The 15,791-nt window shown below is 47.7% G+C and overlaps 1 protein-coding gene across 2 annotated transcripts; it reads left to right on the top strand.

The window, feature by feature from the left end:
* Window positions 1-1,368: 1,368 nt before the first annotated feature.
* On the top strand, window positions 1,369-14,935 carry CMKLR1 (chemerin chemokine-like receptor 1). Of its 2 annotated transcripts, XM_020801846.3 has the most exons (3): window positions 1,371-1,664; window positions 5,326-5,525; window positions 12,471-14,935. In XM_020801846.3, the coding sequence occupies exon 3, from the start codon at window positions 12,474-12,476 to the stop codon at window positions 13,539-13,541; it is 1,068 nt and encodes a 355-aa protein (XP_020657505.3). In that variant the 5' UTR covers window positions 1,371-1,664; window positions 5,326-5,525; window positions 12,471-12,473; the 3' UTR covers window positions 13,542-14,935. The 2 variants fall into 2 exon arrangements, with proteins under 2 accessions (XP_072839336.2, XP_020657505.3); XM_072983235.2 differs by lacking the exon at window positions 5,326-5,525 and having other exon boundaries at window positions 1,369-1,664.
* Window positions 14,936-15,791: the final 856 nt, after the last annotated feature.

The raw sequence follows: 15,791 nt of genomic DNA, 5'->3' as shown, positions 1-15,791 counted from the left end.
GAGTTCGAATTCCCCCCACTGGAACGGGACTCGATGATCTATAGGGTCCCTCCTTGAAAGAGGCTGGACCTGATGATCTAGTGGGTCCCTTCCAGCTCTGCAGATCTAAGATTACTTAACGGCCGGATAGCTCAGTGGCAGAATTCCTGGCCAGCAGTGATGCAGTGGAAACTGTCCACCTTCCAAACTTTTCTTCAGATGGGGGGAAAAGAATAAAAAATAAAAGCTAGGTTTGTTCAATGCCTGCGTGCCGTTCATGTTTGCTGTTTGGCCTCCCGAGTAAGCAGAACTATTTCGTCGACATCACCAGGAATGATTTTTTTTTTTAAAGAAAAGAGGAAAGGCTTTCTCTTGTGTTGAATGACATGGTGGGGGGGAACGACTGGGTGTCGCTGAGGAAAGGAACTCCGAGCCGGCGAACCCACTCAGCATTTTCTAATGAGGATGATTATTCAGCGAATCGAGGCGTCAGGCGGGTCGAATGCATGCTGATTCTGTGACGGCTCCTGAACCCCTCTCTGCCTTTTGGCGCGCCTCCTTTCCCCACCTCGTCGGTCTCCTTTCCTCTCCACCTGTGCCACTTCCAGGTCCCGTTTTGGATGCGCTTTGCGGGCAGAGCATGCTCTCCCAGGAAGGCTGAACCGAGAACCGGCAGAGGTGCGGAAAGGGAGCCTGGACGTCGGGTGAAGCTTTCCGCCTACACAGAAGGGCCCCCCTGTTATGGTTTGGCCCCCTTGGAGGCCCTTGATTCATTCTCGCACTGGAAGCAAGCAATCTTGCAAGGCTTGAAAAACCCATATCTACTGGTGTGGGAATACGTTCCACTGGAGTGAAGTACAGTTGTACCTCTGAATACAGATCTGGAAAATCATATTGTTCCTGTGATGCTGCTTCCGGGACAGACTCCGGAGAGCCACCGGCCGTGATAGACAGGGAAATTTAGAGAATTTATAAACATAAAAATCGCATCCTCAAACTGTCTCTCGGCCGCCCCTCTTCTGCTACCGGCTGAGCCGGTCTCCTTGAGTGACCTGCGTGAACGTCTCCTTAGATAGGGAAGGCCCTTCTCCAAAGGGTCTCTGTGCCCCTGATTTTCCGGACACATCCTCCAGCAAGGATCCCGGTGTGCGCTCATACCCCTGGCAGCGTTCATTTTCCTCTCATCAAGCTAGTACAGTACATATTCGCCGTTCGGTCTGGCTTGGCGCCCTGGCAGGCGTGTAGCCAGTTTCCCCTAGGTCACCGCGTTACACCCAGCTGCTGATTTAAGAGGAGAAACCTTTGCCAAACATTCTCCTCCTGAAATTCTGGTGTGGCTTGTTCTACACACCCACCCACCCACCCCCTCCTTCCTTCCTCCTCCTGTTTTTAAACGTGGATGAAGCAGGCACTCTGTGTTCATGTGAATTTATTGCACCGCTTCCTCCTCTCGGACGACACTCCACGGATCTTCTGGAGATGGAGAGGAGGAGAGCCAGAGGTTTCCCAGTCTTGCGCCACGCAGGCTGGATCTGCTGAATGGCCGATTTGTGAAAAAACGAGAACAACCTCATCCTTCGACAGAGCCTGCATGAGACCACTGTTTGCAGAAGCCCTCGCAGTTCCTTCTTCCCATAAAAGCAGGAACAGCACAGCAAAAGAAAAGCCACTGTGTTCGTCCTAAGGTATTTTTCCTCTCTTGAAAAACCTGCTTTGCTTTGATTTAGCAAATGCTACATTTATGCTTCAGAACCCTAGCAGGACCTGAGCAGGGCCGAGCAAAAGAAACCCCTTTGCTAGACCTCAGCTGCAGGACAAATTCAGCAGGGCCCGATTTCCTTGGTCAGAAATCAGGGCAGTGGGGAAAGGATGAGTCTGTAATGGGACGCCTGCATTTAAACTTTGGGAAGTCCAGCAGACCCTCAACAGGTTTGGTCCAAAGAGGGCCCTTTGCTAGACCTTAGCTGCACAAAAGTTGGCCCTCGAGTCTAACTGAATGCATACAATTTTGTGTTGTTGTTTTTTTAATGAATCAAAAGGTGATATTCAGATTCTGACAGCATGTTCCTCTCTTCCGTTTACGGATTGAATTGAGTAAACGGACGGAGCGAGTCAGCCCGCATTTGGCTGCGTGCCCTTTCCGAAACAGATGTCGGAGAGCGTCTGGTCTTTCTTCTCCAGTTGTGCAACAGCAATAGCTTTAGATAGAGATCTAGGAAAACATTTGTTTTCAAACTTTTGCAAGTTGGGCGGAAAGTCCGCAAGCCGATGATTGAAAAGGTGCACGTTGGCTTACGCATGTCATCTTTGATTCTGTTTATTACATGTATACCCCGCTTTCCCATGAAAAGATAGTGCTCGAGGCAGCTTACGAAGTCATGCCAAGGAATTAAAAGGCGTTTTTGACTGCAGCTCTCAGGTTAGCCGATGGCCCTGCCGGATGGCACCTTCTAGGGAGTTTACTGCCCAGACCATTATTTGTCCATGAAGCATGGAGGGTCTTTTGGTAAACCAATGTCTGCTTAGACACGGCACGCATCCAGATCTTGCAACACAGAACACACTGTCCTTTGCAAGCCGCCACGAATGGGAGAGACACGTTTCTAATCTTCTGGGGTTTTCACCACCTCTGGATGCAGCTGAGTCCTCCCCGGGCAGAGTAAAAAAACCCATCACAGTTCCCCCACCCCTTCCCCAGATTGTTTGGCTTTGCTTCTCCAGCTCTCCAGCTGCATATTGTGTGGAGGCAGAGTTTCCTTCCCAAGTCGGTATTTGATCACAATTTAGGGTCTCCTCTGCTCTCGTTTTCTTTCTGTCTCGGATCCCCACCTCTGTTTTGCCAGAGGAAAGATGTGGGGGGAGTCGTGATCTCAGAGTTTATCCGCAATGAAGTTGGGATGAAGGAAGTTGGCGGAGACCTCCAGGCCGTGGTGGAAGGACCGGAAGGGAGGTGTTTACGCTGGTTACTCATTTTCGGACCACCTGGGTCTGTGGTCTGAACGGGAAGAGCCTTTGCTTGCTCAGGACGAAGGGATCTGGGTTACATCGCTCTGGGCCCTGCTGGCCTTTTGTATGTGTGACCCCTTCTTAGAGGCTCCGAAAATGGGCCCAGAGAGAGTTGGATCAAGGTGATCAACTAAGCCGATCTCCTAAATTTGAACCTCGGGGGTGTGTGTGTGCTAACTTGGTAATCCTGCAGTGGTTAAGCTGAGAGAGAAGGAGGGAAGGAGACAGATGGGCTGACGAGAACTTATTTTTTTTATAAAGTTCTGTGATTGTGCAATGTTTCGAACCCAGATCTCCCTGTTTGTGTGTGCTTTTTTTCCCCTCATCAGAAACTGCACTCATTAAAACCTTGCTGGATTCCCGGTTTGGGCTAGCGTGCCAAGAGAACCAACTTTTCTCGCAACGCATTTTAGATGTGCCCCGTGCATAACCTCCAGAAAATGCTTTTCCGCCTCTGTATTGGCAGGTGATTCTCCTTCCTCAATGGCCCAAAATCCCAGAGTTTTTCTGGGAATGTGGAGCCCAAAAAGAAAGGGTCCTTTGGTCCATCAAGAAGCGTGCAATTTGTGATGGCAAACAAGGGTTGAAACTCTTCCCCCTTTTCCACCAGAGCGCTGTCTAAACATTCAGCAGAGACATAACAGGAAGGCATGTACAACAGGGTCATAAAACCCGGTTTTCCTTAGACGCTGATCGGGATCCTTAATGAGGTCAGTGATTCCCTCATACACTGCTCCTCACCTCCCCAACAGCTGTCAATAAATAAATAAATAAGGGTTCTGCCTTTGGATGGCGCGGGTGGCAACTTATTCCCTCTGTCTTGCTCCATTTGAAGGACCGCCAAGCCAAACGCTGGGCGAGAACTTCTGCTTTGTCTGAACCGTGCTGGGCAGGAATGGTGAGGCCCATTCTGGAAGCTCTTTTTTTAAAAAAAGAACTTTTCCAAGCTTGAAGGCTCAACCTCAGCAATCTAGGTGGTCGGGAGGCCCAGAAAGACATGGTGGCCCTAAGGAAACCACATCAAAAACTTCCCCCTCTGACCAAAGCCACCCTCGGACATGACTCACACGAGGAAGTAACTGGTCGCCCGTTCTATTCCTGGACGGCTTTAGCATGCCAGCTGTCTGCAACCACACATTTGCAGGGCAGAGGAGACCTGTCGGATTCTGGGCCCATTCTTACATCCAGGGAAAGGCTGGGCGGTGTCTCGGATAACTTCGGATGCTGCTGAAAGAGTTAGAAAAAAGACCTGTGGTTCAGGATTAGGCAACTGCAAGAGTCAGCTGATACCTTTATCAAACCACTGAAAAAAAATCATACAAATTGCAAGCTTTCCTGGGCCAAACCCCAGCACAACCCCTTTCAGGGCTAGTGAGGAAAAACTGTAGGTCAGGATCCCAAAAACGCATGGCGGATGTCTGGGCCGAGGCTCACCTGGTATGAGGCGAGTTCAGACTTTAGGTTATAAAGCAAGTCAGGAGATGTGGTTTCGAGCATCTTCCTTTATAATTTGGTTGGCGTTTCCCTTCCCAAACTCCAAACACAGACTTTGCTAATTACTATGTGGCTGCCCCCCCTCCAGCCCATGGTACGTAACCGGCTGTGCGTCTGTCTTAAAATTCCCTCTCTAGAAGTCGGAGAGAGACAGAAAGGTGCTTCATGCGACCGGATCCCTTTAAATCAGCGATGCCACTGCAGAATGGGCCTCTCACGTCCGTCACCCTAACCACTACATCCTACTGTCTGAGTTCTGAGAACTTTCCTTAGACGGAGTCTGGAGGAGAGGAAGCCCTGATACCCCGGCCAGAACCATCCTATTTTTCCAAGGCTGAAGGAGGTAGAACCAAAAGCAGGAAATCCAAATCATAAGTGAAGAGATTGTGACTTAACCGTAGGAAGAAGGGCCTAATGGTAGGAGCTGAAAATTTGAAAATTTGCCTAGGGCTCCATCGCTCTGTGGTTCTGAGACTTAGCGAGATTTCGGCGCTCTCCTTGAACCTGTTAAGAGTTTGAGCTGTCGTCTCCTAGACCCGGTCCACCCATGGTTAGTCTTCCACTGGAAGGGCCAGCCGGTTGGGATGGCGGATCGCAAGGGCCCAGGTGTTGGTGGTTGTGCAGGCAAGCACACAGGGCAATGCTAGCCCCTTGGAAGGAGCAAGAAGGTCACACCGTTCCTACAAGGTTTGCTGACGAGGCAGGAAGACGTCTCCAAGAAAAGCTGAGGAACCCATCATGAACGCCTATCACGGACATTTCCTCACTGAGATAATAGGGAAGGGGGTGTATTTTTTTTAAAAAAATCTTGCCGTCTAGAGTGGATTCTTCTTTTTTTTTTTTCAGAAAAAAAGAACACCAGCCAGCCGATCAGTCCTGCAGAAGGCGGCAGAAGCAAGCGAGGTTATTTGGTACCAGACCACAGAGGCTTACGTCACCTGGAATTTCATGAGATGCTGATCTTTTTCAAATAAAGTCAACAGACTCCGCTTGGCGATTGATATAAAGCCCGCTTCTCAAAAACTTGGGGCCCCAGACTCCGGCAAGTAAGTAAAACCTCCCCAATATCCTGTTTTTCTTGTGGGGGGAGTCCCCTTGTCAAATGTCTTTCTTTTTTTCTGGAGAATAACGAGTTATTTTTAAGCCTTCCTCCCTCGTCTGGTGAGGATCAGAACCTGGACAGTTACTTTCAAAAACTTAGTCCTTCATGCTTGCTATCATCTTTGAAAAGTAGTTATTCTTCTTTCTTGCCATGCTGAAAAAGTAACTCATGACATATTATGCTGGATGCTGCTTTTTCATTACTTTCTGTTACTTTTTTTTTAAACGAGGGGACCTTAGGAATGGTAAGAGAAAGCACAATAATAGGCAAATAATATCAAATTAAACCCCATCAAGACGCCTTGCGAAATCTCTTTTAAAAAACCTCTTTTAAAAAATTGGAAGACAATTATTGGAAAGCAACTAAAAGATGTTAGTAGTGGGACCCATAAAGTATCGAGTTCAGATCTAGACTCTGTCAAAGGCTGGCCATAGCGTGAGAACAAATTCAAACAGGTCCAAACGCCATGCTTGACGGTATCCATTACGCCGGACGCTCACCTGAATTTATTTCAACTTGTTTGGGAAATGACGTTCTTTGAACTTTCCTTTATAAAGCAGGAAGCTGAGGTGAAGCAAGAATGGCCAGAAACCATGCAGGGAAATGTAGGTTGAGCAGTGATTTTTGAATGAAGGGTATTTCCTGACAGAGCTGATATTGCACCATTGACAAATCTTTTCTCCCCCCCCTTCCCTCTAAGAAATGTTTTTTATTTTCTAGATGGGAACCATCAGAGAGGGTGGAGTGAGAGAAAAAAGAGAACTAGATTATAGATTTTGGATTTTTTTAAAAAAATTGTTTGTGTGGGTGTGTGTTTTTTCTCCTCTCATGCAGAAGTGAAATTGACTTTTGCAAGAGGAGGAAAGGAGAAATGAAGGAAATGTTAAGATCCTCGGCAGCAAAGCATGATTTCTGCTCTCTCTCCCCTTCCGTGCCATTAAAGTGACATCTGTTCGTAGTTCTCACTTCTACGGATTCCTCCGGGCGAGTTTTCATCAGGGCTTTGGCATTGCGGGAAAACAAGCGTTTCCTCATTTAATGCGAACATCTTGTCCTCAGATTTCAATCCTGTGACACTGGGGGATTTAGACATGCATGAAAGAAGAGGTGATGGGGGGGTTTGAGAGTCAAGAATGTGTTGCTTTTCTCCAGCTGTGTGTCTGTGTTTGTGTGTTTCCAAAGAGGCGAAACAATGGATGCTGGATCTTCTCTCAAGAGAGCTGCAAAGGGTTCGGAAAAAGAGCCAGCACGGATGGCTTGAGCGAACCTTTTGCTTCTTCTTTCGCCACCTGGGCTAAACAGGTCCGGCAGGTTTTTGCTTTGTTTCAAAAGCCTGCAAAGCTCCTTTGATCAGACCTGATGGACCCAAGCAAGTTTGAAAGCTGGTTAGGGGTTGTAGCTCAGTGGTGAGACATTTGTATGTAGAAAGGGACGAGTTTAGCTAGAAAAAAACTACCGTGCCCAGGGTCCAACGTGGGTAATACTGGGCCAGATGAGGGGAAAAAATGGTTCAGGCTGAAAAAGTTGTGTTTTCGAATTCTGGTTTGACCTGACAGCACTCCTGTTTGTTTCCTTGAACTGGGAGAGGGACTTAATCTCTGCATTATTTCATTTTATTTTAATTTTATTTATATCCCACCTTTCACCCAATGTGGAGAACTAAAGCAGCTTACAAAAATGATTTTTTTAAAAAAAAGGGATACAGAAGTTAAAATATTCAGATTCATTTAGAAGTACAGTGATGGTAGAAGACCACTAACTTAAAACCATTAAAAAGATTATCGAAGAACAATGTAGAATTCCTCCACCAATACACTTTTCTCTGCCTGAGAAAAAACAGGAGTGTCACCTGCTCTCTATAATTGACTCCGGTCAACCTTGGGCTAGTTGAAGTCTCCAAACATTCTCCAAAGGCAGCACCCTGTAGACCACATTGCAGTAATCTAGCCATTCTGGGTACTGGGGTGGTGCTAGAAAACAGCTGCTACCGAGAGCAAGAACAAGAGTATTTGAATAACTAACAGGGATCGGTGCCAGAATCTGTTCTTCGCTAAGTCCATCAAAGCGACGCTCACCTATAAAACGGAGATTCGAACCATCATCTCCAATTGTAAAGGCTTCTGGGGGGGGGGAATAGTGCACCCCAGGTCATCGGAAATGTGGGCAAGCGCAGGGTGGGGGGATTCGCTCCTGGCAGGCCAGGCTTGCTCCGAGCAGCTGTGAAGCCCATGTGCCAGCTGTCGGTTCACTGGGAGCCTGTGACGGGCCTCGGACGGAGGCCAGAGGACTTTTTTTCCAGAGCACAGGCCAGGCCTTAGAAAGCCAAGCCAGCGAGGCGAGGCAGGACTTAGGAAAAAATGACGCACACATCCTTGACCAAATCCTCTGGCGTTCCCCAGCTCCTCCGAGCCCCCCTATTCAAAATAGGGGTCCTTTTTAAGCTAAGCCCCCAAACAAAGAGGTGTGTGAGAGATGCCTTTATTAGAACACCAAAATGGGGGGGGAAGGGGATCAGGTTTGCCCGTTCAAAACCAAAGCAAAACCCCAAAATATTTTGCATTACAGGCCCAGCGCAGAGCCATACACTGTCCTCCTGGGCATTACATGTCTTGCTTCTCCTGCGAGGGTCACAGCTAAGCTTAGAAAGACCAAGCAAGCCTGAGGGAGGGGGATCGGGAACACACGGTCCCGGTAAACAGAGAAGTTATGGGGCTTCGACCCTGCGTGCCCGCGTTCCACTACGACGCTTGCGACGGGAGCTGCCTCGCTCTGTTTCTCTGTCTTTTGCAAATCTCTTGAGGAGCATCTTCCCCAACAACCCGAGAAGGAAATGTGTTCTTCTGGTTGTCCTGTGGCATCAAGTTGCCTCCGACTCATGGTTACCCCGTGAATGAGCCGTCTCCAAAATTGTCATGTCCTCAGCTGCCCTTCTCAGTTCCTGCAAACCCAAAAGCCACGGCTTCCTTGATGGAGTCCACCCATCACACCCTTAGTCTTCCTCTTTTCCTGCTGCTTTCCACCTTTCTCAGCGTTATCGTCTTTTCCATGCAAGGCTCGGCTAAAATGGGTCGTCGCTGACCTAACGAAGCCGGAGAAAAGAAGGGAGGTGGAGTGACATTGCCTGGACCTCTTTGGGTGCTTTCATCCGGCTTTGAATGCAGTGCCTTGTTTAAAGAAATGGAGGGCTTTGTAAACCTTGGCCAAGGGAAGATATCGAATGAAAGAATGTGCAGAGAACAGAGCGATTCAAACAAAAACGATCTTTATGGCAGCTGGTGCAAAGAGGGCCAGCGTCGGAATTGGAAAAGGGTCCCTGTTTCTGAAGCTGTTGGCAGGATGCGCCAGATTCAATAAAGAAACAGGGCACGGTGTTCGTTAGCAGTCGATGGAGATGTTCATTGAGCAGGAAGCAGCTGCTTCCGGGCTCCTTAACATTTCTTGTTTGAATCCTAGAGTTGGAAGGGGCCCCGAAGGCCATCCAGTCCAACCCCCTGCTCGAGGCAGGAATCCAAGTCAAAGCAGATCGGGACCAAGGGTGGTCTTGTTTTCTCTTGAAGGCCTCCGGCGCTGGAGCGCTCCCCACCTCTCAAGGTCACAGATGCTGCAGACTGTCGTATATTCGGGGCCGTATTTAAATTGATTTGTTTAAATAAATAAATCCTCTATGCCTCTTCTTACACGGGGGGCCTCCCTTCGCCCTTCTGGCCATAAGAGCTTCCAGGCAGGCAAGTTCCTGGGAAGTGACCTCTCGGATGGGGAGACCCCCTCGGATACAACTTGGAAACAGGCCCGGCTGCTCGTCGGAGCTGGCTATACGAGGCGGACGGAGTTACTCCGACTCAGTAACTGAGCCGCCCGGGCCGTTTCTGCCCTTTTGAGCCAACGTTCTTTCGTAGCAGAGGAAATATTGTCCCAGGGTGTACAAAGGCTTGTTCACGAAGGCCGGGGTGATGTAAACGTTGGCCCCCCTCGTGGTATCTCCACGCTTCAGCCTCCAGCTATGAAGCCTTGGCCGGAGAGGCTGACGGCAGCTGGGTGTGAAGGAAGCGGTCCAGCCGGCCTTTTCCAGCTGCAGGAAGTGGACGGCGTCCCGCTCCCTTTTTGGGGAAGGAGGCCGACCCCCTCGGACCGCATCTGCTTGCGATTTCCACGAACGGATCCCACCCACGCTTCGCCTCCCTTCGCAGCCAGATTCCGACACTCCGCTGGCGTTCTCAACCCCCACAAAAGGGTTGCTTTTCCAGTTCTGGCGCGGGACCTGACAGGGTTCTTGTGAGGATCAAGTTGGGAAGGACGATGCCGTAAGCAAGAAAATGATGAAGGCAGCCAACAAGAAAATAATCAAATATATTGTTTATAATCAATGTACGTATTAGATGTATTATTTATAATAAATTGGGCAGATCTGTGGACAGTTTCTTCCCCCTGTTCAGTGAGGTTAAAATCATACTTACCTGGTGGCCACAAGCTCTACTTCCCAACCAGTCAAGCTGCGATACCATGGAATGTTCATAAACATTCTGACTGATCAAGGGACACCGTTGTTGGCCGACTGTTAAAAATTGGTCGGCAGCTGCTCCGTGAGTTCATTTCACCGGGCAGAAAACTCTTGATAGGACTGCAAGGGATTTCCTGGAAAGGGGGCAGGGAGGCCGAGCCGTGGCTCCCTGTGGCCGAAGGGGCCACTTTTCCAGGCCCCCCAACCATCCCAGAACCCCCTCTGTTCCAGTGAGAATGAGCCAAGGAAATCAGAAACCATTTCCAGCCGTTTCCTCTTAAAACAAACGCCGCAAGGGAGTTCGGTTAATTGCCTTCTCCGCTTCCAAAAGATCTAACAATATCATACTTGCTTGGCCGTTAAAGTGACCCGTTATAACGGCTCATTAAACAGCAACATTGGCCGCCAGCCGCAGACCCAGCATCGCACCCTGTTCTTGCTGATCTTGTGAGTTCGGTACGGTTTCGTCGTCCACTTTTTTGGCAGAAGAGAATTGTGCAACGCTGTTTCGGCTCATGATCCTGTCATCATAATTGCATAATAAGCTTTTAAAGGGAAACGGCTGGCCTTCGACCCCTTGGATTCGTGCACTTATCCCCCGCATTTGCGTGGCTTAGAGGTGAAACTTGGTGGACGGTGGTCTAGAACTAGAGATCATGCACTGGCTGGTTGGATTTTTCTCCTGGGCTTAAATGTCTTAAAGCTTTCCCTCCTTTCGCTCTTGGGCTTCCACGCAATTCGTGGACTTGGGTGGATTTGTCCGAAACGAACTGAAATACTATCTCTCCCTTTTGCGACCACCTGAGTCACAATGAGGGTTTGAAAAGGAGGAAGAAGAGAGAGAGAGAGGCAGCAATTTAAATATGAAATAAGGCAGTTAATTATCTCTCAGGTGACCCAAAAGGCTTTATAGGATCCTACGAAGGCCAGTAAAAAGCTGCTGGCTTTATATCGGAGCAACTCCGGACACAAGGGCTGTTAATCTTTCTACTTTATTTGCATCTGCAGTCATTCATTCGTTCCCCCAAGTTCTTCAGAACATTCTAGTGGCAGGTAGTTCCAAAGGCAAATGGTCAAAGCCAAGCAAACCAAGGGAGATGTTGCGGTCTTTCAGAAGGGTGAAAAGAACCTGCCCAAAATTGCCAGTCCACGGTGATTTGGGGAGGGGAGGCAAGAAGGCACAGCCATTTGGAAACAACAGGAAGGCTAGATTTGGCCCCTGAATCCCCTCAGCCTTCAACATTTTAATTTGAAACTTCTCTGTGATCTTTTTGGAGATTTCACTAGAATTCTTAAATGTCCTGGAATATTATTTGTTAACAAGAAGCTTGAAATTCGATGCAGATTCAGCCCTTTAGTGAAGTTGAGCTGAACTTGAAAGGGGAAAATACCTAAGCAAGAGTAAACTAGAAGACTTTCAGACCGATATGTCTCCGTTTACGTTCGATTTTGGTCTAGCTGTAACACCATTTTTACGTGTATGTCCGCATTGTTTTTGCCATCAATTTCAATATTCGAAATGACACTTCATTACCGCCATTAAAATTTCAAAGCTCACCAGGGACTTTTTTTCAGCAAAGACAGGAAAAAAGATATTCATCGTCTATTTATTATGTACTGAATTATTTAAAACGATGCCCATTGCCTGCCAAAATATCCCTCCTCCCCCCCTTTTTTTTTGGTTAAATGACAAGAGTGGTCCTGGAGAATTGATGTGTTATCTTAGGCAATATTTAACTGACTTCCCATCCCCAGGAAACCCATCTCTCACTGCCCTCTCTTGTGAAGGATTCTGAGTCCAAGGAGGTTGGTCCACACGAGGCATTAGCAACTCTCATTATACCCCGATTTCTAAGAAAGACTGCGACATCCACCTCTGGTAGACAGGTTCATCAGGTTTTACATGGTTTTCCTACTACGCCTATTTGACCAAAGACAAATGGAGCAAAATAAATGGATGCCTCTCCCATGGGATTTTGCAGTGTTGCTCCCAAATCATTTTGGACAGTGGTTCTCAATGGTGTGGTCATCCAGATGTTTTAAACCCAGCCAGTTTGGGCCAATGGTGAAGCATTCTGGGGGGGGGGTTGAGCTTCTAAACATCTGGAGAGAAACGTTGACCTGTAACCCTCGTCCTTCTTTAAGACGAGACCCTGCAGGGGCCAAATTGTTTTTGCTGGAGAAGCTTTCCTCTTGGAACGGGTGGCCACCCTAACGGATCTTGGATTGTGTGTCACTGCTAATGTAGAAGATTATATATCTGAATCTGTTCCAGGAATGAAGACCTTGGAATCTTATATTCCTTAGGAGTGAATTCACGAGTTATAAAAATGGGGCTGTACGTCTCTCTTCTTTAAGCATATTTTTCAGCTTTTCTTTTTGTTCCAACAGGACATGGAGGATGTTGATAACTCTTCGGAGGGCTACGCAGATTATTATGACAGCTATAACAATTTAACCATCAGAGAAACGATCAGAGAGGAACGGTCCTACGACTTCATCCAGATCCTTGCCGTTGTCATCTACAGCATCACATGCCTTCTTGGCTTACTGGGCAACGGCTTGGTCATCGTGATGATTGTGTTCAAGATGAAGAAGTCGGTCAGCATCATCTGGTTCCTCAACTTAGCGGCCGCCGATTTCCTCTTCAACGTCTTCCTTCCCTTGAACATTGTCTACACGGCCATGAACTACCACTGGGTCTTCGGCCGGGCTATGTGTAAAGTCAACTCCTTACTGCTCAACTTCAATCTCTACACCAGCGTCTTCCTGTTGACCACCATCAGCTTCGACCGTTGTATGTTGGTGGTTTGTCCCGTCTGGTCTCAAAACCACCGCTCCACCAAGAAAGCTTGGGCGCTGTGCCTTCTCATCTGGACCCTTGGCTTCCTCATGAGTTCCCCCTCCCTCGTCTTCCGAGACACAAGTACCGCCCAGGGCCGCGTCAGTTGCTTTAACAACTACGCCTTGTCCGAGTCTCCGGCTCACGGCCCGGTGGGCAAACAGAGGCACGTCGCGGTGACCATCTCTCGCTTCCTGGTTGGGTTCATCTTACCGTTGATGGTCATCACCATCTGTTACCTGATTGTTATTTTCCGCCTGAAAAAGAACCGGCTCACCAAGTCGAAGAAACCCCTGAGGATCATCATCGCCATCATAACCACTTTCTTCTTATGCTGGTGTCCGTACCACGTCTTTCAGCTCCTGGAGACGCAACACCACTGCGTCCCGAGTTCCCTCCTGGAATTCGGCCTGCCGCTGGTCACGGCGATCGCCGTTTCCAACAGCTGCATGAACCCCGTCCTTTACGTCTTCATGGGTGAAGATTTCAAAAAGTTCAAGATGACGGTGCTGTCCAGGTTGGCCAACGCCCTGAGCGAGGACACTGTTTACTCAACAATCATCCGCAGGAGCTTCACAAAACCCTCTTCACAGACAGAAAAAGAAACCATTTTGTCCTGAAGTCGAGGCCACAGGTGCAACACCATCCGTCCGCAAAAACAGAGAACGGTTTGGGTGACGTGGAGTAGCTTCCAAGCTGGAATTCAACGCGGGGTGCGTGTCCTCGTTCTCTTGTTTTCAAATGTTCCAAAAGGAGCATGGATTTGTCCAAGTGAACTTTTTTTTGTGTTCACAGCATGTGGTCCGCTGACCCTCACTGGCCCATCATCATCTGTAAACCTTTCCCATTGACCATATAAGCCCCCTTATAAGAACTGGAGGTTATTTTTTTAAAATTCGGCAGCCTTTGGCTTCTTCCCACTTTTCTGAGTGACCATTTTTGGCTTCCCGTGGAGACTGGAGCTGCTGATTTTTGTTGGAGGTGGTGAATTCGCTCTTATGTAAAACATTACAGGAGTTATTCAAGCTGATGAATCAGGAAAGAGGCATGTGAGATTCCAGTTTCATAGGAATAACAAGTTCTTTATGGATTTTAGTCCAAACTTTACAAGAGCTTTCCATGGTGCTGAATTCTCTCTCTCTCTCTCTCTCTCTCTCTCTCTCTCTCTCTCTCTATCTATCTATCTATCTATCTATCTATCTATCTATCTATCTATCTATCTATCTATCTATCTATCTAATTCAGCACCATGGAAAGCTCTTGTAAAGTTGGGCTAAAACCCAGAACAGATTTGTTATTCCTATGAAACTGGAATCTCGCATGCCTCTTATGTCACCAGTGGAAGATTTAATGGTATCTCTGCTTTCCAACACTATAAATTATGCTTCAGGGATTCAGCGTTTCATAGAAGCCTTCAGCAACTTTCCTTTCCTTTCTTGTTGTCTTTTCTGTGAAATTTCATACTCCATTAATAAATCTTTCCTGTAAAAGGTGGGCTGGGGCATTCTGTCTCTCCAATTTCATGCACAGTTAATTTGGGAGATAATTCATGATTTTTTTTTTCTTCTGTTGTGGACTGGACGGCAGCAGTGAGCAGAAATCAGCACTGAGAGAGAAATTTCACCAGCAGAATATTCACAAAATCACCTTGAATTGTTCACGGAAAGAATCAGGGGTCCAAGGAAAACAGCCAAGGAGATATTTCTACTTCCCCATCCCACAGATATAGTTTCTCAGAATGTTGATTCCCTCCTTGTGGGATTAAAATTCACAAGGCACGGCCACTAATCCATTTTCAGTCTGTGGCATAAACATCACCCAGAGGCTCCCCAGGATACAGAATTGGAAATACTGTTAACCAAAACTAATTTTTTGCTATATGAATGTGATGCTTATTATGGGTTGTTTTGAGTTTGTTTTTTTAAAAAAAAGTGTTGATTTTACACGGCTGGGATATCTTCTTCGATCCCAGTTTTATTCTCCTTTACCACCCAATAAAGACGTCAAAGCAGAATTTGTGATGCTATTTCCAAAGAAGTAGATTATGATCCCTGAAAGCTGACATGGAAATAAAAAAGTTTGTGGGATCTACTTTGTTATTGTAATTTACCAGCACCCCAGAGAAAGCCAAGGTGCAAAACGCTGCATGTATCATTTTGTGTGTTTATGTGGGGTAGAATCAATAACCGAAGGCAGGGGGGTCTCAACCCTTGGTGCACGGACTGCCGATGGGACTTAGAAGCGATGAAAGCAGGCCCCAGGATGGTCGTAACAATGATGAAGAACTCCCAGTCATTCGTTCTTGCTGACCTAGAAGAACCTTGAATTTAAGAAGCAGGGGAAGCTGAGCGCCTTGAGCTTCCCAAATAACTCAGTTGCATGGCAGGCATGATTGCAAAAAGAGACCGCCATGCGCTCGCTTTTAAGGTAATTCCTTTTTTCCATTCCAAGAGGAGATGCCCTCCGGCAGCTTTTCCCAAACTCAGAGCAGGCATAAAATGGGTTTTTAACCATCCCCTTGCAAAGACTCTAGGTACCAGTTTGGAAACCCCGATTCGGCCCATGTTGGGAAAGAACGCTGTTTCTTCTTGATCCTTCGTGTATTTCATTTCACAGGCTTTGTGGCCCTTTGCAAGGGGGGCCAAGATGGGGACCCGATGAAGACTCCTTTAGGAAGGGACCCCCTGCTGTTTGGGGGGGGCTGGAAAATTAAACCCACTCCCATTGGACCCCCAAGTGAAGAGGTTCAAGGATCCGGCGCTCAGGCACACCAGGGGCGCTACTGCCACCTGTTGGACATTCCGGCTAACAGCAGAGGGTGGGGGCAGTGTATTTAGAGAAGGCGAAATTTATATCCATCATTTTTTCCC

This window comes from Pogona vitticeps, chromosome 14 (genome assembly GCF_051106095.1).
Source record: "Pogona vitticeps strain Pit_001003342236 chromosome 14, PviZW2.1, whole genome shotgun sequence".
Taxonomy (NCBI): Eukaryota; Metazoa; Chordata; class Lepidosauria; order Squamata; family Agamidae; genus Pogona; species Pogona vitticeps.
This window is presented reverse-complemented; position numbering and strand designations above follow the sequence as displayed.

Bases quoted from the DNA above. Each gene is read 5' to 3' on its own strand.
- CMKLR1 (XM_072983235.2), top strand. From the start codon at position 12,474: ATGGAGGATGTTGATAACTCTTCGGAGGGCTACGCAGATTATTATGAC.